The following is a 21490-nucleotide window of genomic DNA, read 5'->3' on the forward strand; positions in this document are numbered from 1 at the left end:
ATTGAATTATTCAAGTTTGTGAATCATTCCTTCTTTGGCATTCCCTGGAAGCAATTTTCAGCTTGTCAACTGATGGTGATCTATGGGAATGCTGTGGTCATTACCATTGTGGACAAAATGTCTTTCCTGCGCAGAACTCCGACATGAACTTCCTCGCTGCCGACTCCCGCAATCGCTGGCCTGACCCCGCGATCCACCGCTCCCTCCCCCATGATCTCTTTGCCGCACTTCCAGCCCCAAACCAGCCAGCCCCGATATCTCCTTGGTCAGTACCTGTACCATCCAATTTAAAGTGACCACCCCTTGTCCAGAAAGATCCCTTATCCAGAACAGGCCAGGTCCCGAGGGTTCCGGATAAGGGAGATTCAACCTGTATATTTGAAACAATACAAGAACATAAGAATTAGGAACAGGAGTAGGCCATCTAGCCCCTCGAGCCTGCTCCGCCATTCAACAAGATCATGGCTGATCTGGCCGTGGACTCAGCTCCACTTACCCGCCCGCTCCCCATAACCCTTAATTCCCTTATTGATAAGAACATAATAGGAAGATGGATTGCAGTCTTAAAAATAACTGGAATTTGAAAGCTGCCCACCACAATGAGTTATGTTGATTTTAGTAAAGAGCCATAAAATTGAAGGAGAATGAATGAAGATAATGTTTAGTGCTATAAGAAGCAAAAAAAATTGCATACTCAGAGCTAGTACAATTCACAATGACGATTTCAATTCACCACATGATTGCTATTTTCTATCTTTATAGTACTGGGTTTCTAAACTCCTCTTTCGAATGGTATGGAGAAATTCTAAGCAGTATTTTTGACGCAATAATTTAGACTTAAACTGAATTTGGAGGATGGTTCAAGGAGCTGATGCCACAAGCAAGTTCAATATTGAGCAATGTCTCATGATTTTTGGCTTTTTCACATTTCCTGTACACTGACTGGCAGCCACCTAAACCCAACATCACAAGAATGTTTTGAAGTTTTCCAAGAAATTTATAATCCAGGCGCAACACTAAGTGCAGGTTTCAGTACTGGCTTGATCTCACAACAGAATCTAGCTGTATGGGAGTTTACATTCGCTGAATATTCTGTTTGGTGCTATATTGGGAAAATTTGCAGTACATCAATGGCTGTATATGGTTACAAATATTCCTTGCAGACTGAAAAAGGGGGTTTAAACGAAGCTGAAAAACACGGACCTTTGAACTTGTTGCCAGGAGGTGTACCAAATGAGCTCAAGGATTTCAAATTAGGAAATTGTAAAAAAAAACTATTACAATCTTCTAAGACATTTGTAATAATACTACAGAATAAGAATGTTTAAAAATGACCAGCTTGTGGTTACTGCTGTGCAATTCAAAAATTCACAAATTTCACAAATAAAAAGTTACACAGAACTGACCATTAAAATACCCCCCCCCTGCAAAAAAAAATGATCACCAAATACCACTAACCACAAAAGAACACAGAGGGGGGTTAACGGGTGGGAGTTAAAGAGTTAAATCCTTAAAAATGGGAAACACACTGACTTCCGGTTTAACCAGTGTGGTTTGGGGAGCGGGCGAGTAATCTGCTCTCGTGAGCCGGGTCAGTAATTTTAATATGATAATGAGGCTGCGTGCCTCAAATTTTAGCAGCCATTTGGATTAAATAGTTAAAGGGGGAAGAAGAACAGCAGACAACTCAGAAGAACTGATGCCGAATCATTGCAATTGGTGCTGGCTGCACTCAGGGAAACGAGTGGTCCTTAAAGGAAACTCCTGTTAGGCTGCAACCAAGAGAACAGTAGGAAAGGATTTATCATTCCTCAAGAGTTTCACTCCCAAACCCACATTCAAAGAACACGTGCCACTAAACCCTGTTGCTAAAACCTTCTGTTACGTGTCACATTAAAGTGACAAAATCGAATCAGCTTTCGAATCGAATTGCAATACACACAATTGTAATAGTGCTCAAAATCCCATCGAGATACATTCCAACATATTCGCCATAATCTTTACCTGAGTGTCAGGGTGGGTGCGTGCAGGCCATGTGGCAGGTCGCCATCCCGAATTTTGTAACAGCAAATTCTGCACTGCACGTTTAACTCAATTACCACAATTGAAACAGTCATGTGGGTTTCCCGGCCCAATTAAATGGAGCGGGTCTGCTGACGTCACCAACGACTCGTTTTCAGCTCAGATATTTAAAGCAGCCTTGCACACATCCCAGTTGAAGGTTGTTGGAGAAGTGATAAAGGTGGTTAGGAGAGGTGCAAATTGCTGGGTATCACAGAGATTTATGTGGGTCATGGAGATACAAAGATGTTTCCGTGGAAGTCCTGGTCCAGGAAGTTATAGCACGCATGGAGATCTGTTCCCTGGGGATATGCGCAAAAGAGCAGCCAGAGGGCATGGCTGGAGATTGATGAGGAAGTCAGCAGCAGGGATGTGGTAAGGCAGTCTTGGATCCAGTGCAGGAAGAGATTAAATGATTCCATGAAGTCAGGAAAGGTGAGTGCAATGTCACATTCAACCATGCGGGTCATCCCAACCCCTTCACTCTGCCTTCTCAAGCCTACTCCTGCACGTCAATCCTCCCATCGACCTGCCTTGCAAGGTGTGCCCATCCCTCATTCTCTATGCACCTACTGTCTAACCACCACTGACACTCACCCTCATCCTAATGCAATCCTAATGCTCCACTGAAGGCAGCCATTTGGCAATGTCACACCACTCCCTCATAGACACCTTCTGCAGATATAGCCCATCCATTCCTTACACTCATTCCATCACTCTCACTCAAAGTTCTCTTCTTTCCCTCCTAGCAGGGGACAAGAGGCCAGAACAGGGAGAGGCCAAGAACCAGAGGTGGCCCTCCACTTTTCACCAACTTGACGCCAGCAGAGGAGGGGGTGCTGAAATCACTGGAGTTGCAGAACTGTTGACGGTGGGAAACTGAGAGGGGAACCTCACAGCACCCTGGTGATAGAATTAAATCTCATACAGCCACATGGCATACAACAGTCACTCATGGTGACATAATGTTAGCAGCCAGTGAAATGTCATCATGTTAACATTACACATTTTTATCATTAGACTTCTAATTCATCTCTTTACTCTCCCACAGGTTCATCAAGTTTCCCCCCACTGTCCTGCCGGAGGAGCAAGACAATTTCTGAGAGGAAGCTCCACTCTCTGAGGATGCACAATCACCAAACCCATGCGTACTCAACACCAGCGCAAATATTCGTACCTCGGTGTGTGTAGCGAGACATGGGGGTAGAAATTTAGTGTCACCCGAAACGGGTTGCACCTACCGCTGTTGATGTGTTTTCACCGCCGCTGTGGATGAGGTGGCCTCTTGTGCAAAATTCAGCTCTTTGTCATTTTTTTCACGAGTGGACTGGAAGTCGGTCATAATGGGGGCGGTAGTGCGGCGGTGAGCACTCGAGAGGGGCGGAAGTCAAGGCGGAACGGAGTCTCCGCCGCTGTCAGTCATCAACCTGGCGCATGTGCGTCACCGCATCTTTCCCCTTCACTTAAAGGGGAAGAGCACTGCGAGCTCTGCGATTATTTTAGTTAGATCCACTGGGCCACCAGGGACATAATTTTCTGGCCAACCTGGCAGTCAGCCGGAAAAAAGTATACAATGGCGGCCGCGGCAGTGCACCCTGACCTTGAAAGGCCGCCGCACAGCCATGTCGCACATATTGAAATCACAGTGCACCGACAGAAAAAGCTGTCGAGGGCAACGCTCGGCCTGAAGATTATTGTCACTGAATTTTGATTGAGGTGCGGGAGATCGGAGGTGCGCTCTTTGATGACGCGCCTAGGAGGGGTCGTCAGCAGCGGGGCGGAAGTGTGGACCGCCAGAAAAAGCACCGAGGAGAATTTCACCCCAAAGCGGCAGCCATTCGACTCCGCCACGTGGCAGCCACTTTCCAACGGGAAGAGCCACTTTCAGCAGGCTGAATTTCGGCCCCATGGAGTAGTGTTGTCACCTGGTGTCTCACAGATCACAAGAGCAGATGCTGGAGACAAGGACAGCAGTGGCGAGTCCTCCCCGGAGGCCGCAGGATCCTCCCAGCTCTGCTTAGCTGCACACAGATGTTGAACCACCATCGGGAAAGTGGATACTCTTGGAGGAGCAGCAACAAATACGCAAGGCTCTGGCAACTTTTGCAGCCGCAATGTGTGCGATTGTACAGAGAATGGAGGAATCATCTCCAATACGAGCAGGCGACGGCGACGATGTGCTGTTCCATGGAAAGGATGGCCACCTGCATGGAGCAGCAAACGCGCCAGTCGAATGAGAACATGCTTGCTGTGAACAACAGATTACAGACACTCAGTGACCTCATCTTGTGGAGGGATACCAATGTAGAGTTGGACTTTCATCGCCCCACTGATGTGCAACAAGGTGCTCTCCAGCTCCTTGCTAGCAGGGAAGTGTGGGTGGCCCATAAGAGGGATGATGGTGAGAGGGGACATGGAAGGAAGTGGGGTTTCTTCTCTTCGCTCCCCCGTTGCCTCCACTTCAGTCAGAGCCCCACATGCTTCCTCGGATCTCGATGGTCGAGTTTCTCCCTACACAGTTGCAGGAGGAGCAGTCTTTGCGGGGCCCTCACAGGCTCCAAAACCCAGATGACGTCTGCCAAAACTGTCAAAGCAGTCGCAGCAGGGATGGAAGCAGCCTGCGTCTACTTCTGCTGAAGCCACAGGGATTACACCTCGTAGAAGCATGCAGAAACGAAAAAAGACACAATCACTGATGCACAAGGATATGCACATGGATGTTTGACAAAATGTTAATGTTAAGTTTCAGTTAGATTTCTGACGCACATAAATTTATTTCTTTGCACTTCTTTCCAGTCTTATCCATTTTTGCCTGCTATTTGGGAAGTGGCTTTGTCACTTGGAGTTAATGGTCTTCTTCTCCTTCTTAGGCAGTCAGCTTGCTTTCAGCGGTGTGACTCGCGTTGTTCAGCGCCTTCCCGGATGCTTTTCCTCCACTTTGGGTGCTCTTGGGCCAGGGATTCCCAGGTGGGGATGTTGCACTTTTTCAAGGGGGCTTTGAGGGTGTCCTTGAAGTGTTTCCTCTGCCCACCTGGGGCTCACTTGCTGTGTCGAAGCTCCGAATAGAGTGCTTCTTTCGGGAGGCTCGTGTCAAGCATGCAGACGATGTGGCCCGCCCAACAGCGCTGATCAAGCGTGGTCAATGTTTCAATGCTGGGAATGTTGGCTTGAGCGAGGACACTGATGTTGGTGTGCCTCCTGCCAATGGATTTGCAGGATCTTGCAAAGGCAGTGCTGATGGTATTTCTCCAGCGTCTTGAGGTGCCTGCTATACATAGTCCACCTCTCTAAGCCATATAGGAGGGTGGGTATTACTAAAGCTCTGTAGACCATGAGCTTGGTGTCGGATTTGAGATCCTGGTCTTCAAAGACTCTCTTCCTCAGGCATCCGAAGGCTGCATTGGCACACTGAAGGCGGTGTTGGACCTCATCGTCGATGTCTGCCCTTGTTCACAGTAGGCTCCCGAGGTATGGAAAATGGTCCACGTTGTCCAAGGCCTCGTCGTGGATTTTGATAACCGGGGGGCAGTGCTATGTGGCGGGGGCAGGTTAGTAGAGGACCTTTGTCTTACGGATCTTTAGTGTAAGGCCCATGCTCTCATACGCCTTGGTGAAGGTGTTAACAATGGTTTGGAGTTCGGCCTCCGAGTGTGCGCAGACGCGAGCGTCGTCTGTGTACTGTAGTTATATGACAGAGGATGGGACGACCTTGGATCTGGTCTGGAGACGGCGGAGGTTGAACAGATTCCCGTTTGTTCTGTAATTTAGCTCCATCCCTGCGGGGAGCTTGCTGAGGGTGCTATGGAGCTTTGCAGCAAGGAAGATCGAGAAGAGCGTTGGTGCGATGACACAGCCTTGCTTGACCCCGGTTTGAACGTGAATTGGGTCTGTGGTGAAACCGTTGGTCAGGATCACGGCTTGCATGTCATCGTGGTGCAGGTGGAGGATGGTGACAAACTTTTGGTGACAGCCAAAACAGAGGACAACAGTCCATAATCCTTCGCAGTTGACAGTGTTGAAGGCCTTTGTGAGGTTAAAGAAGGCCATGTATAAGGGTTGTTGCTGTTCCCTGCATTTCACTTGTAGTTGCCGCACGGTGAAGATCATGTCCATTGTGCCCCTTAATGGGTGGAATCTGCATTGCGACTCTGGGAGGAGTTCTTCAGCCACAGGGAGAAGACGATTGAGGAGGATTCTTGCGATGACCTTCCCGTTCCTCTGTAGTTACCACAGTCGGACTGGTCACCTTTCTTGAAGATGGTCACGAATACGGCATCTCTGAGATCTCCTGGCATGCTTTCCTCCTTCCAGATAAGAGAAATGAGGTCATGTATTCATGCCAATAGTGCTTCTCCACCATGTTTTAGTGCTTTGGCGGGGATTCCATCTGCTCCTGATGCCTTGCTGTTCTTTAGCTGTCAGATGGCCTTTTCTACCTCGTGCCAGGCTAGGGTTGTGCTGAGATGGTGACGGGTAGCATGCCGTGGGATGGAGTCGAGGACACTCGCGTCGAAGACAGAGTCTCGGTTAAGGAGATCTTCGAAGTGCTCCTTCCAGCGGGCACTGACTGCCTCTTTGTCCTTGATGAGCAGGTGCTCCCCGTTCTTGGCCAGCAGTGGGGTGGAGCCTTGGGTGCTTGGGCTGTAGGTGGTCTTGACTGCGTTAAAGAATCCTCACAGGTCATGGTTGTCGGCTAACTGCTGGATCTCGTGTTTTCTCCACCCACCATCTGTTCTTTAGATCGCGGGTTTTTTGTTGGACTTCAGCCTTCAGCTGTCTGTAGAGCTGCTCTCTTGCTCTCGTGATGGGCTGCTGTTTCAGGTTCAGAAATGCCTTGCACTTGCGGCTTATCAGCTCCTGGATCTCCTGGTTGTTCTCGTCGAATCAGTCTTGGTGTTTCCTGGTCGAGTGGCTGAGTGTCTTTTCGCAGGTGCTAATTATGGAGGTCTTGAGGGCAGACCAGGCGCTGTGGACACTCTGCGTCTCTGGGTCACCGGGAGTCATCAATTTGGCAGTGACACGCTGGCTGAAGAGGGCTTTCTTATCAGGGTCTTTGAGTGCCCCAGCGTTGATTTTCCTGTGGCATTGTTTCTGTTGCCGTCGTTTCTGTTGCCGTCGCAGCTTTTATGGCTACATTGATGTTTATGACAGAGCGGATTAGGCAGTGGTCCGTCCAGCAGCTGTCAGCTCCTGCCATGGACGCACGTCCTTGCGATCCCTTGTTCGGACTATGACATAGTTGAGCAGGTGCCAGTGCTTGGAGCGAGGGTGTTGCCATGAGGCCTTGTACTTGTCTCTCTGACGGAACAAGGTGTTAGTTATGACAAGGGCATGTTCTAGGCATTTTGTCAGGAGCAGGGTACCGTTGGTGTTGGATTTCCCTAACCCCTCTCTGCTGATCACACCTCCCCAGAGGTCTGTGTCCTTTCGAACTTTGGCGTTGAAGTCTCCAAGGAGGACCAGCTTGTCGCCCATTGGGACTTGGACCATGGATTGTTCGAGGCTGGAATAGTATTCCTCTTTGGACTCATCTGTAGCACCCAGTGTTGGAGACTATAACTATCCACTGAAGACATGGTTGATGACGCTGTTGAGGAGACCAAGGAGCGCTATAGTGACAGCCACATGTTCACCAGATGTGTCATAGACAAAATGTTAAGTATCAGTTAGATTTATGATGCACATAAATGTATTTCTTTGCACTACTTGTCATTGTAAGACTGCTTTGTGGTGTTGTTGGAGGAGGGGGAAGGGGGGTGGGCGGGCAGATGTTGGTACAGCATCTGGGAGCCATGTGGGTGCACTGGTGCACGTTAAGTAAATCAACACCAACGGTACCCTGCTCCTGACAAAATGCCTAGAACATGCCCTTGTCATAACTAACAATGTGCGCCGCTGCTGATACCATGTCTACCTCAGGTTCTTCCTCCTCCTCGTGTTCCATCTGTTCCTCCTCCTTCTCCTCAGAAATGGCTGTATGCTCTGCGGCTTGCTTCTCCTGCAGTTCCAATCCTCTATGCTGCACTATGTTGTGCAGTGCACAACATACGACAACGATTCTGGAGCTCTTGGCTGGCGCGTACTGAAGGGCTCCTCCAGATCTGTCAAGACAAACGAACTGCATCTTCATCATGCCGATTGCTTGCTCTATGACAAATCTGGTGGACATGTGGCTGTCACTATAGCGCTCCTCGGTCTCCTCAACAGTGTCATCAACCATGTCTTCAGTGGATAGTCATAGTCTCCAAGCAGCCAGTCAGTAAGTCTGTTCGGAGGGTGGACTGGCATAGGACGAACGAGTCATGACAGCTACCAGGGAATCTGGCACACATATGCATGATGATCTTTTTATGATTGCAGATGAGCTGTGCATTTAGGGAATGGAAGCCCTTACAGTTCACAAACACTCCTGAGTGATGTGAGGGGGGCCTTGATATCGCAAGTGTGCAGTCAATAATGCCCTATACCTGTGGAAAGCCAGCCAGAGCCACAAAGACGAGAGCCCACCCAGTAACACTAATTTTATCAGTGGCAACGTTTACTTAATTGGCTGACTTGTGAGACACGGCATCAGTCACCTGCGGATGCATCTCTGGGCGGCCAACTGCAAGATCCTGCAAATAGCTACAGGTCCCTGGAGAGAGCATGACACGAAGAAGTTGAGGGCGGTGGTGATTTTGACAGCCACTGGTAAGCAGGGATGGATTAAGGGGCGGGCAGATGGGGCAGTCGCCCGGGCCCAAGTCTGGAGTAGAGCCCACACAGGGTCGGATTAAGGGTAAGGGTAAACAGTATTGACATAAGTGACGTAGCAAGAGGGGAGCAAAGCCACGAGGGCTCAGGCGCATGTTATTCTCAACTTGATGTAAACAGACTCTAGATGCCCTTTTTCTAGAGATGCATTCTACACAAATATCGGGGGCGAATAAAAGGAAAGAGCACCAGCTAAGCGAGGAGCAAATGAGATGAGAAGTAGCTAAACTGCTTAAACTAGATAATATTTCCCAACTTAAAAACTCAAGATCATGAAGATAAAGGCCAAGATGACGCTGTGCAATCAACTTCAACAACGAAACCACTAGTGGCACCGGACCTGGAGTTGGTCGAATTGGAGATCCAAGTCCAAAAAGTTGAAGATGATGAAAACCAATTGGCGCACACTGAGCTGAAAGAGGTGCAACTTACGAGTGACATTGGGCTGGGGAGAGACAATATCTCAGAAGACATGCAAAGCCACTGGATTGCAAAAGGTAGTGAGGACTGCCGAAACTGTGATAAAGACTTCCAAACTCTGCCATGATTCATGTCGAGGAAGGATGTCGCCGATACTGCTCGAAGTGCTTCTTCACACATGTGCACCCGCTGACAGAGGAACGTGTGGAGCAAACATGGCTCTGTTGTTCAACTTCAAACGGTAGAGTATACTGCTTTGCTTGCAAGGTCACAGCACGAGCAAGTAGCCATTTTACTCATGGGTTTAATGATTGGAAGTATGGAAATGAGTGGATTTCATCTCACGAAAACAGCCACCAGCATAGAAAAGTCATGGTAGTAATGTGCATTAGACAAACAGGTTGTTTGGATGGTCATATTGTCTTCCAGTTTGAAAATGAACAGCAGTAATGACACAAGGTGCTAGAGCGGGCTGCCTGTGATAACGTTTCTGTGTGAACAAGGTCTTTCACTGTAAGGCAGAGCTGAAATCGTTGGGTCTCCAAGTAATGGTAATTATCTGGGTGTGTTTGAGGTTCTCGCAAACTACGATGCATTTCTTGCTGAACACATCAAGCGGTTCGTCAACAAAGGCAAGCGGCATACTTCACCATTGTCTTGCACCACTTGTGAAGAACTGATTTGTCTGATGGGTGGCAAAGTACTTGAGACGATTATCCAGGAATTGAAATCAGCAAAGTTCTAAGGATAGTGTTAAATCCAAGGAAGAAGCATATAAATTGGCCAGAAAAAGCAGCAAACCTGAGGACTGGGAGAAATTTAGAATTCAGCGGAGGAGGACAAAGGGTTTAAATAGAAGGGGGAAAATAGAGTATGAGAGGAAGCTTGTTGGGAACAAAAAACTGACTGCAAAAGCTTCTAAAGATATGTGAAGAGAAAAAGATTAGTGAAGACAAACGTAGGTCCCTTGCAGTCAGAAACAGGTGAATTTATAATGGGGAACAAAGAAATAGCAGACCAATTGAACAAATACTTTGGTTCTGTCTTCACGAAGGAAGACACAAATAACCTTTCAGAAATACTAGGGGACAGAGGGTCTAGTGAGAAGGAGGAACTGAAGGAAATCCTTATTCGGCGGGAAACTGTGTTAGGGAAATTGATGGGATTGAAGGCCGATAAATCCCCAGGGCCTGATAGTCTGCATCCCAGAGTACTTAAGGAAGTGGCCCGAGAAATAGTGGATGCATTGGTGATCATTTTCTATCGGCTCTGAATCAGTTCCTATGGACTGGAGGGTAGCTAATGTAACCGCACTTTTTAAGAAAGGAGAGAGAGAGAAAACGAGGAATTATAGACTGGTTTAGCCTGACATCAGTGGTGGGGAAAATGTTGGAATCAATTATTAAAGATGAAATAGCAGTGCATTTGGAAAGCAGTGACAGGATCGGTCCAAGTCAGCATGGATTTATGAAAGGGAAATCATGCTTGACAAATCTTCTGGAATTTTTTGAGGATGTAACTAGTAGAGTGGACAGGGGAGAACCAGTGGATGTGGTGTATTTGGACTTCCAAAAGGCTTTTGACAAGAGATTGTGTGCAAAATTAAAGCACATGGTATTGGGGGTAATGTATTGATGAGGATAGAGAACTGGTTGGCAGACAGGAAGCAGAGAGTCGGGATAAACGGGTCCTTTTCAGAATGGCAGGCAGTGACTAGTGGGGTGCCGCAGGGCTCAGTGCTGGGATCTCAGCTATTTACAATATACATGAATGATTTAGATGAAGGAATTGAGTGTAATATCTCCAAGTTTGCAGATGACACTAAGCTGGGTGGCGGTGTGAGCTGCGAGGAGGATGCCAAGAGGCTGCAGGGTGACTTGGACAGGTTAGGTGAGTGGGCAAATGCATCGCAGATGCAGTATAATGTGGATAAATGTGACGTTATCCACTTTGGTGGCAAAAACACGAAGGCAGAATATTATCTGAATGGCGGCAGATTAGGAAAAGGGGAGGTGCAACGAGACCTGGGTGTCATGGTTCATCAGTCATTGAAAGATGGCATGCAGGTACAGCAGGCAGTGAAGAAGACAAATGGCATGTTGGCCTTCATAGCTAGGGCATTTGAGTATAAGAGCAGGGAGGTCTTACTGCAGTTTACAGGGTCTTGGTGAGGCATCACCTGGAATATTGTGTTCAGTTTTGGTCTCCCAATCTGAGGAAGGACGTTCTTGCTATTGAGGGAGTGCAGTGAAGGTTCACCAGACTGATTCCTGGGATGGCAGGACTGACATATGAGGAGAGACTGGATCGACAGGGCCTGTATTCACTGACGTTTAGAAGAATGAGAGGGGATCTTATAGAAACATATAAAATACTGACGGGACTGGACAGGTTAGATGCAGGAAGAACGTTCCCGATGTTGGGGAAGTCCAGAACCAGGGGACACAGTCTAAGGATAAGGGGTAAGCCATTTAAGACCGAGATGAGGAGAAACTTCTTCACTTAGAGAGTTTTTAACCTGTGGATTTCTCTACCGCAGAGTTGTTGATGCCAGTTCGTTGCTTATATTCAAGAGGGAGTTAGATATGGCCCTTACGGCTAAAGGGATCAAGGGGTATGAAGAGAAAGCAGGAAAGGCGCACTGAGGTGATGATCAGCCATGATCTTATTGAATGGTCGTGCAGGTTCGAAGGGCCGAATGGCCTACTCCTGCATCTATTTTCTATGTTTCTATTCAATATCTGTTGATTCAACGCCAGACGCCACACATTCAGATCAACTGACATTTGTCGTCCGCTATGTTCTACCGACTGGTCCTGAGGATAGATTCCTAAAGTTCTTCCCAATAATTGATCCTACTGGACAAGAAATAGCAGAAATAATACTGGCCTTTCTGGATGAGAATGGGATCGACATACAAAATTGTCACAGACAATCTTATGATAATGCTTCAAATATGAGTGGGAAATACATTGGTGTCCAAACTATCATCAAAGAGCAATGCCCATATGCGACGTTTATACCATGCGCAGCACACTCATTCAACCTTGTGGGGAAAAACAGTGCCGAATGCAGCCCAGTGATCGTCAGATTTTTTGACATTGTACAAAAGTTGTATACTTTTCTCTCTGCATCGACATATCGCTGGTGATTGCTTTATGAAAAACTAAAGCCTTTAGGGCTGTCTGTCGTCAAACAGCTTTCTGCTATTCAATGGTCAGCAAGGTATGAAGCAGTGCCAGCCCTGCTCAAAGGTTACACTCCCATATGCAAAGTGTTGGAATCCCTGGCAACTGACATGGAACAGAAAGTTGAATGCCGAAATGAAGCTCAGCTGATCCTTGACAAACTGGGCGAACTCGATTCAGCTATTCTCATTGTTATTCGGAACACAGTCTTGAAGCGCTTTCACCTGACCAATCTCTCGTTTCAAGAGACCGGCTTGAATCTGAATGTCATGGTGTCCTTACTCAAGTCCCTTGTCGATTTTGTCAAGACTCAGCAGACAGAGTTTGAGGACTTCGAAGATCTAGGAATTAAACTGTGTGGCCACAAGTACAATTCAGCTCAAAGGCGCGTCCGGCTACGCAACTACCACTATGACGATGGAGATGCTGAAAACACTGCTGTCACCCAAGGAGAAATTCAAAACTGAGTGTTCCTTGTCATCATTGATCAACTAATCAGTACCTTGAAACACCACCTTGAAGCATACAAGGAAATCAACTGTAAGTTTGGATTCCTGTCCAAGCTAGCCGCTCTCGACTCATGAGATCTAGAAAGCCGCAGCAAATCTTGCCCGCTCCTATCCCAAAGATCTGGAACCTGTGATTGAGTGTGAATTCATCCAGTTTTCTAGCTTGGTGGCATCCTCAACAGAGCTTCAAACATCAACTTATGTCAAACAAACTAAGTCAGCAGAGCTGAGAATATACCAATTCCTCCATACGCTCTCACCCAAAGCTTTTCTAACATTGAAATAGCTCTTTGGATATATTGGTCGATGATGGTATCAAATTGCAGTGGTGAACCGTCCTTCTTGAAACGCATCAAGGATAAGGTTAGGAACTGAATGGGACAAGATCGACTTAATAATCTTTCAATCATGAGCATCAAGAGCGAAGTACTGAGAGGACTTGACTTCTCAAAAATCATGGAGAAGTTTAGCCGACAAAAATCTAGGAAAGACCAATGTAATGTTATACTTGTTGTTGCCTCTGTGGAGAAAATTGAATGCAAATGACAAATGATGGTCTTCCAAAAATATTGTGCTGTCTTGTTCTAAGTTGTTGTCATTGTTGATTTAGTTTCAAAATGTAAGGATTTAAAAAAATTAAAGTATTGTTGTTTACTGTTTATACAGGGTTTCATCAAGGTATCGGTTTGATTGTTTGGAAACATAATAAAATATTAAATGAATGTCATCATAGTATCAATGTGAACATAACCTGAGATGTAGACCTGATCTTGACCTGATGCATACTCAGTATAGTCCCCTGTGATGTAGCTCACTAATGTCATTTACTGTAGGATGTGAATGGGAGTAGGGGGCCCATGGCCGGGATACAGCCCGGGGCCCGAGGCACCCTTAATCCATACCTGCTGGTAAGGCATGTCCGCCAAGTCCTCTGGACAGCAGGTTTTGTTCCTGCTGCAAATGTCTGAGATCATGTGGCGCGGTAGCCTGAGCCTCCTTAAGCACTGCTCAATCATGTTGTGGGAGCTCATCCTCTGCCTGTATACCCTGTGTTGATGCTATTGCCTCTGCACCACTGTGCTGACCCTTCTCTCCTGTGGTGCATCAGCTCAGTAAGCAGAATGCTGCTGGTGTGGTTGCTGCTGCTGCTGGTGTCATTGGTACTGGGTCTCACCTTGGTCCGATTCTAAGATTCGAGGTGAGACAGCATAAGCAGCACCCATGCTGATAGAAACATAGAAACATAGAAATTAAGTGCAGGAGCAGGCCATTCAGCCCTTCGAGCCTGCACCACCATTCAACCTCAGTACCCCTTTCCTGCTTTCTCTCCATACCCCTTGATCCCTTTGGCCGTAAGGGCCATATCTAACTCGCTTTTGAATATATCTAACGAACTGGCCTCAACAACTTTCTGCGGTAGAGAATTCCACAGGTTCACCACTCTCTGAGTGAAGAAGTTTCTCCTCATCTCGGTCCTAAATTCTTAGACTGTGACCCCTGGTTCTGGAACTCCTCAGCAACAGGAACATTCTTCTTGGATCTAAACTGTCCGAATTTTATACGTTTCTATGAGATCCCCTCTCATTCTTCTAAACTCCAGTTGATCCAGTCTCTCCTCATATGTCAGTCCTGCCATCCCAGGAATCAATCTGGTGAACCTTCGCTGTACTCCCTCAATAGCAAGAATGTGCTTCCTCAGATTAGAGGACCAAAACTGAACACCATATTCCAGGTGTGGCCTCACCAAGGCTCTGTACAACTGCAGTAAGACCTCCCTGCTCCTATACACAAATCCTCTAGCTATGAAGGCCAAAATGCCATTTGCCTTCTTCACCCCCTGCTGTACCTGCATGCCAAACTTCAATGACTGATGTACCATGACACCCAGGTCTCGTTTTACCTCCCCTTTTCCTAATCTGTCATCATTCAGATAATATTCTGTCTTCCTGTTTTTGCCACCAAAGTGGATAACCTCACATTTATCCACATTATACTGCATCTGCCATGCATTTTCCCACTCACCTAACCTGTCCAAGTCACCCTGCAGCCTCTTAGCATCCTCCTCACAGCTCACACCGCCACCCAGCTTAGTGTCATCTGCAAACTTGGAGATATTACATTCAATTCCTTCATCTAAATCATTGATGTATATTGTAAATAGCTGGGGTCCCAGCACTGAACGCTGCGGCACCCCACTAGTCACTGCCTGCCATTCTGAAAAGGATCCGTTAATTCCGACTCTCTGCTTCCTGTCTGCCTACCAGTTCTCTATCCACGTCAGTACATTATCCCCAATGCCATGTGCTTTAATTTTGCACACCAATCTCTTGTGTGGGACCTTGTCAAAAGCCTTTTCAAAGTCCAAATACACCACATCCACTGGTTCTCCCCTGTCCACTCTACTAGTTACATCCTCAAAAAATTCCAGAAGATTTGTCAAGCATGATTTCCCTTTCATAAATCCATGCTGACTTGGACCGATCCTGTCACCACTTTCGAAATGCGCTGCTATTTCATCTTTAATAATTGATTCCAACATTTTCCCCACCACCGATGTCAGGCTAACCAGTCTATAATTCCCCGTTTTCTCTCTCCCTCTGTTTTTAAAAAGTGGTGTTACATTAGCTACCCTCCAGTCCATAGGAACTGATCCAGAGTCAACAGTATGTTGAAAAATGATTACCAATGCATCCACTATTTCTAGGGCCACTTCCTTAAGTTCTCTGGGATACAGCCTATCAGGCCCTGGGGATTTATCGGCCTTCAATCCCATCAATTTCCCTAACACAATTTCCTGACTAATAAGGATTTCCTTCAGTTCCTTCTTTTTGCTAGACCTTCGGTCCCTGAGTATTTCCGGAAGGTTATTTGTGTCTTCCTTAGTGAAGACAGAACCAAAGTATTTGTTCAATTGGTCTGCCATTTCTTTGTTTCCCATTATAAATTCACCTGATTCTGTCTGCAAAGGACCTATATGCTGGTCTCCACTAATCTTTTTCTCTTCACATATCTATAGAAGCTTTTGCAGTCAGTTTCTATGTTCCCAGCAAGCTTACTCTCATACTTTAGTTTCCTCTTCCTGATTAGATCCTTTGTCCTCCTCTGCTGAATTCTAAATTTCTCCCAGTCCTCAGGTTTGCTGCTTTTTCTCGCCAATTTATATGCCTCTTCCTTGGATGTAACACTATCCCTAATTTCCCTTGTTAGCCACGGTTGAGCACCCTTCCCCTTTTTATTTTTACTCCAGACAGGGATGTACAATTGTTGAAGTTCATCCATCTAATCTATAAATGTCTGCCATTGCCTATCCATTGTCAACCCTTTAAGTATCATTTGCCAGTCTATCCTAGCCAATTCACGTCTCATACCATCGAAGTTACCTTTTCTTAAGTTCAGGACCCTAGTCTCTGAATTAACACTGTCACTCTCCATCTTAATAAAGAATTCTACCATATTATGGTCACTCTTCCCCAGGGGGCCTCGCACAACAAGATTGCTAATTAGTCCTCTCTCATTACACAACGCCCAGTCTAGGATGGCCAGCTCTCTAGTTGGTTCTTCGACATATTGATCTGGAAAACGATCCCGAATACACTCCAGGAAATCCTCCTCCACCGCATTGCTACCAGCTTGGTTAGCCCAATCTATATGTAGATTAAGTCACCCATGATAACTGCTGTACCTTTATCGCATCCCTAATTTCTTGTTTAATGCCATCCTCAACCTCACTACTACTGTTTGGTGGTCTGTACACAACTCCCACTAGTGTTTTCTGCCCTTTGCTATTCTGCAGCTCTACCCATACAGATTCCACATCATCCAAGCTAATGTCCTTTCTTACTATTGCGTTAATTTCCTTTTTAACCAGCAACGCTACCCCACCACCTTTTCCTTTCTGTCTATCTTTCCTGAATGTTGAATACCCCTGGATGTTGAGTTCCCAGCCTTGGTCACCCTGGAGCCATGTCTCCATAATCCCAATTATATCATAATCGTTAATAGCTGCCTGCGCAGTGAATTCATCCACCTTATTACGAATATCCTCGCAGTGAGGCGCAGTGCCTTCAGACTTGTCTTTTTGACACTCTTTGTCCCTTTAGAATTTTGCTGTAATGTGGCCCTTTTTGATTTTTGCCTTGGGTTTCTCTGCCCTCCACTTTTACTATTCTCCTTTCTATCTTTTGCTTCTGCCCCCATTTTATTTCCCTCTGTCTCCCTGCACAGGTTCCCATCCCCCTGTCATATTAGTTTAATTCCTCCCCAACAGCACTAGCAAACACTCCCCCTAGGACATTGGTTCCAGTCCTGCCCAGATGCAGACCGTCCGGTTTGTACTGGTCTCACTTCCCCCAGAACCGGTTCCAATGTCCCAGGAATTTGAATCCCTCCCTTCTGCACCACTCCTCAAGCCACGTATTCATCTGAGCTATCCTGCAATTCCTACTCTGACTAGCACGTGGCACTGGTAGCAATCCTGAGATTACTACCTTTGAGGTCCTACTTTTTAAATTTAACTCCTAGTTCCCTAAATTCAGCTGTAGGACCTTAACCTGCTTTTTACCTATATCATTGGTACCTATATGCACCACGACAACTGGCTGTTCACCCTCCCCCTTCAGAATGCCCTGCAGCCGCTCCGAGACATCCTTGACCCTTGCACCAGGGAGGCATCCTGGAGTCTCGGTTGCGACTGCAGAAACACCTATCTATCCCCCTTACAATAGAATCCCCATCACTATAGCTCTTCCACTCTTTTCCCTGCCCTCCTGTGCAGCAGAGCCACCCATGGTGCCATTAACTTGGCTGCTGCTGCCTTCCCCTGGTGAGCCATCTCCCCCAACAATATCCAAAGCGGTAAATCTGTTTTGGAAGGAGGTGACCGCAGGGGACTCCTGCACTACCTTCCTACTCCTGCTCTGCCTGATGGTCACCCATCCCCTATCTGCCTTTGTAACCTTTACCTGCGGTGTGACCAACTCACTGAACGTGCTATCCACGACATCCTCAGCATCGCGCATGCTCCAGAGTTGCAGCTGGATACACCTCCTGCACACATAGTTGTCAGGGACACTGGAAGCGTCCCTGATTTCCCACATGGCACAGGAGGAGCATGACACGGGTCTGGGCTCTCCTGCCATGACTTAACCTTTGAAGTAACCTAATTTGGCAACAATGCCAAAGGGCTCTTACTGACAAGGTAAGGAAAAAAGAAAAACTATTCACCAATCAACCAATTACCCTCTTGCTGTGACATCACACTTCATTTTCTTTTCCTCCTAGTTCGGGGAATCAGCATTGGTGGGGAAAACAAGACAAAGCAACACCTCCCGCTCCCACTTACCAAACTCTTACATTTGCACTCTGACCTGCCGTTGCACTCCGAGCAAGACTTCACCAAGCCCCCTCTTTTTATACTGTTCCTAGCTGACTCACCACTGGCCTGCTTAGGGAACCTTTTTTACTAGCTGTCCAATTAACTAAGCTAGCTTGCTTGTTTGTCTCTGCTTAAACCTACAAGAATGTTATCTGTTTAATATTGCAATTTTACTTAAACTTGTAATCTTATAGACGCCAGTAAAGTGGAGATCAGAGGCACAATCCTCCAACATAGTGAGAATGTGGCGAGAGTGGCTTCAGAGGTTACAGAAATAACCTGCAAAATCCTGAAAGCTAAATCCCAGTCAGTAAAATGGTCAGTCAGAGCCTTTCCCTTCGCCGAGGAAGCAGGTGTAAGGTGTGAGTATTTGTGCTTTTTCAGCTGTCTCTTAAGGAACTGACAGAATGGCCACTGAGCTTCCGGCTCCCCTTCACAGGCGAGGTTCCCAAGGTGCATGAATCTCAAACGCAACCAGTTAAAGTCGAAATCTGACGTTAAAAAGGCAGTTAAGCATGTACAAATGAGCATTTAAGTACCTTAATGAGGTCACCTGCCTCTCCCGAGTGGGTCCGTGACGTGCCTCAAAAAGCACCCGAGGTCGGCGGGATAGCAGTGGGTTCTCAACGCGGTCAATTTTAACTGCCAATAAACCTGCCGGCAAACCTGCACACTCTCCAATATGAATTTGGCCAATATGACAGACTTCATCTAGCAACTCACTAACGTTATTTTGAAACATCTTCCAGCCCCGCAACTTCTACTGCCAAGAATGACAAGAGCAGCAGGATCATGGGAACTCATCCAAAAGTACCAATGTTTGTCTTCAAAATAATCTTTTTGTAATACAATGGCACATATCTTCTTAAAAGTCCGCTTTGAAGTTACAAATTAGAAGAAATCATAAAACATTGTCTAAAATCTCCATGCTAGCTCTTGAACAATCGCACTGCAGCCTTTCACACAATAGTGGTATTTTTATTTAAGAAAAGTCAAATATAAAATAATGCGGCAAGCAATAAAATGGCAAAGAGTTGTCATATTAAGGTACTCCAATAGTTAACTGCTTATACAAAAGGGCTCTCAACTACCAAGTTTTAGTCATAGTTCAGCTGACATTTGCAGATTTGCTTTTTGAGAGAAGACTGTGTTAGTATAACACTTAACCTTCTGTGGGTTGTTCGAGGATCAGTTATGACAGTTTTTGGACATGTGTGTGATCTGGATTATCTACCATTCCCAACTAACGACAATACTGACACAGAAGAAGATTATTGCAGTTCAGCTCGACTCTTTTGCAAAATTGGGCTCTTTGTTTTTTTTTGTTTTGATCCAGAAGTCGGTCATAATGGGGGCGATGACTGCACCTGAGGAGCAAAAACGCGGCGGTGACAGAAACTGAGGGGCGGAAGTTGGGTGCGTTGTGGAGTCACCGCCATAATGATGTCATCACGGTGCCACGTCAACACACCTCTCCCTTTCACTTAAAGGGGAGAGCCTCCACGCTTTTAAAACTTCGGGCCACTGGGCCACCAGGTAGGGTTTCGGCCGGGCTAGCGATCTGGCACCCAAGAGACCCTGTTGGCGGCTCGGACGAACCCGGAGGAATATTTGTCGGGACGGCATGGCAGTCGGCCGACAAAAAAAAACATGGCGGCAGCGGCAGTAGGCCCTCCCCATTAAGGGAAGCCGCACTGCCGCTGTAGAAGGCCACAGCCTCACTGGACCACCAGGGAAAAGCTTTTTTTGGCACCGCTGGGTGGGCCGAAGGTTTTCGGAGGGGAATGTCGCCGTCAGGGGGTTAGATCGGCGGTGCGCACGGTGATGACGCACATACCGCGGATCGGCAGCAGCGGAGCTGAAACGGGAGGATCAGAGCACCGCCGGGAAAACTCGGGAGGGCAATTGTGATATCACTGGCCATTCCATCAAAAGTCGGTGGCCACTCCACTCTACAGTGTGGCTGCCGATTTGCGGTGGTAACAGGTCTTAAGGAAAGGGGCAATTTCGGCCCCTAGGTCTTTCACCTCTGAGATCTTGAGTTCAAATCTTAGGAGGAAAGTCTCTTGTCTACCCACTGTAAGAATGCTGGGTGCAATTGGTTTGGGCAATTACAATCCAGTTCCTAGTGTGCATGTACTAGAGCATAAAACTGCCTCTAATTTGGCAATAACACTCCGATAATGACTGATGTGGAAAACAGTAAAATATCACACTGGTGCTTTTCTAAAAGCAAATTGCTGAGGAAGAGTAGACGGAGCTCTGCAACAAAGTAGACTACTTGGACCAGTAGTATTCGTCAACATCTTTCACCTTGCACACAAAATACCTTCCTCTAAAAAGCAACAAAAACTAAATTTGTCTGACTGATCAATTTTCCTCTTGGTAGTTCCTTACCTGTTTGCAGCCAGGGAGTCGATTAATGAATACATAGATGCACTGTCCTTTGCTCGAACAATTGCTTCCAGATTTTCTTCCATTAATTTTTTATTGGTCTGCACCTCACGCAGGATTCTTTCAGCATCTTCAAACATTGATTTTGGTGCCTTCACTGACTGAATCAGTGAAGGATTCTGCAAATGACTGGGTTTTGTCTGTTTGGCAACATGGATAGGTTTCTTGAGCTAGAATTGAAAATACTTTAGATTATGCTTTGGTAGATAAAAATGGAATTAGAAAAAAATATAATGGAAATATTTTAAGAGCATTCAAGAATTGATATAATATTGATAAATACATTCACGTCTGTTAAATACTTTCAAAATTTATGGACTTCTACTTTTTAAAAAGTAAAATAAAGCTAGCCATTGTGTATAAAGAAACAACTGCAGCACCTTCACACTCAGTGACCAAATAAACAGATGTAAAACTAATTTTACACATTGATGAAATGTAGAAGTTACTGTCAGTAATCAGTATGACCAAACTGCACATCTCATTTTATACCCAACACTATTAATATTCCTTTGGAAAACCAAAGTAACTTTAATCTCACTATTAGTTGATGCTACATTACAGTGACATGAAACTACTTCAAACTTTCAATAAATGGTGAAAATTATGAAAATCGTATTGAAATTCATTGAGAACAGCTTTCATTCACAAATATTTGGTAGAAAAATAATATTGATCACAGAATAAACAACATATTTGCTGTGAAGTGTCTATTTTGTTAAATATTTACA

At 46.2% G+C, this 21490-nt stretch overlaps 1 protein-coding gene across 4 annotated transcripts in view; it reads right to left on the reverse strand.

The window, feature by feature from the left end:
* The window catches only part of kiaa0586 (KIAA0586 ortholog), an 800223-nt gene that overhangs the window by 424627 nt on the left and 354106 nt on the right, over window positions 1-21490 (reverse strand). For all 4 annotated transcript variants that reach the window (XM_070879138.1, XM_070879139.1, XM_070879135.1 and 1 more), the window contains one exon: window positions 20703-20929. In XM_070879138.1, coding sequence (XP_070735239.1) covers window positions 20703-20929 — 227 coding nt within the window. The remainder of the gene's footprint in view (window positions 1-20702; window positions 20930-21490) is intronic.

The sequence above is a fragment of the Pristiophorus japonicus genome, chromosome 4 (genome assembly GCF_044704955.1).
Source record: "Pristiophorus japonicus isolate sPriJap1 chromosome 4, sPriJap1.hap1, whole genome shotgun sequence".
Classification (NCBI taxonomy): Eukaryota; Metazoa; Chordata; class Chondrichthyes; family Pristiophoridae; genus Pristiophorus; species Pristiophorus japonicus.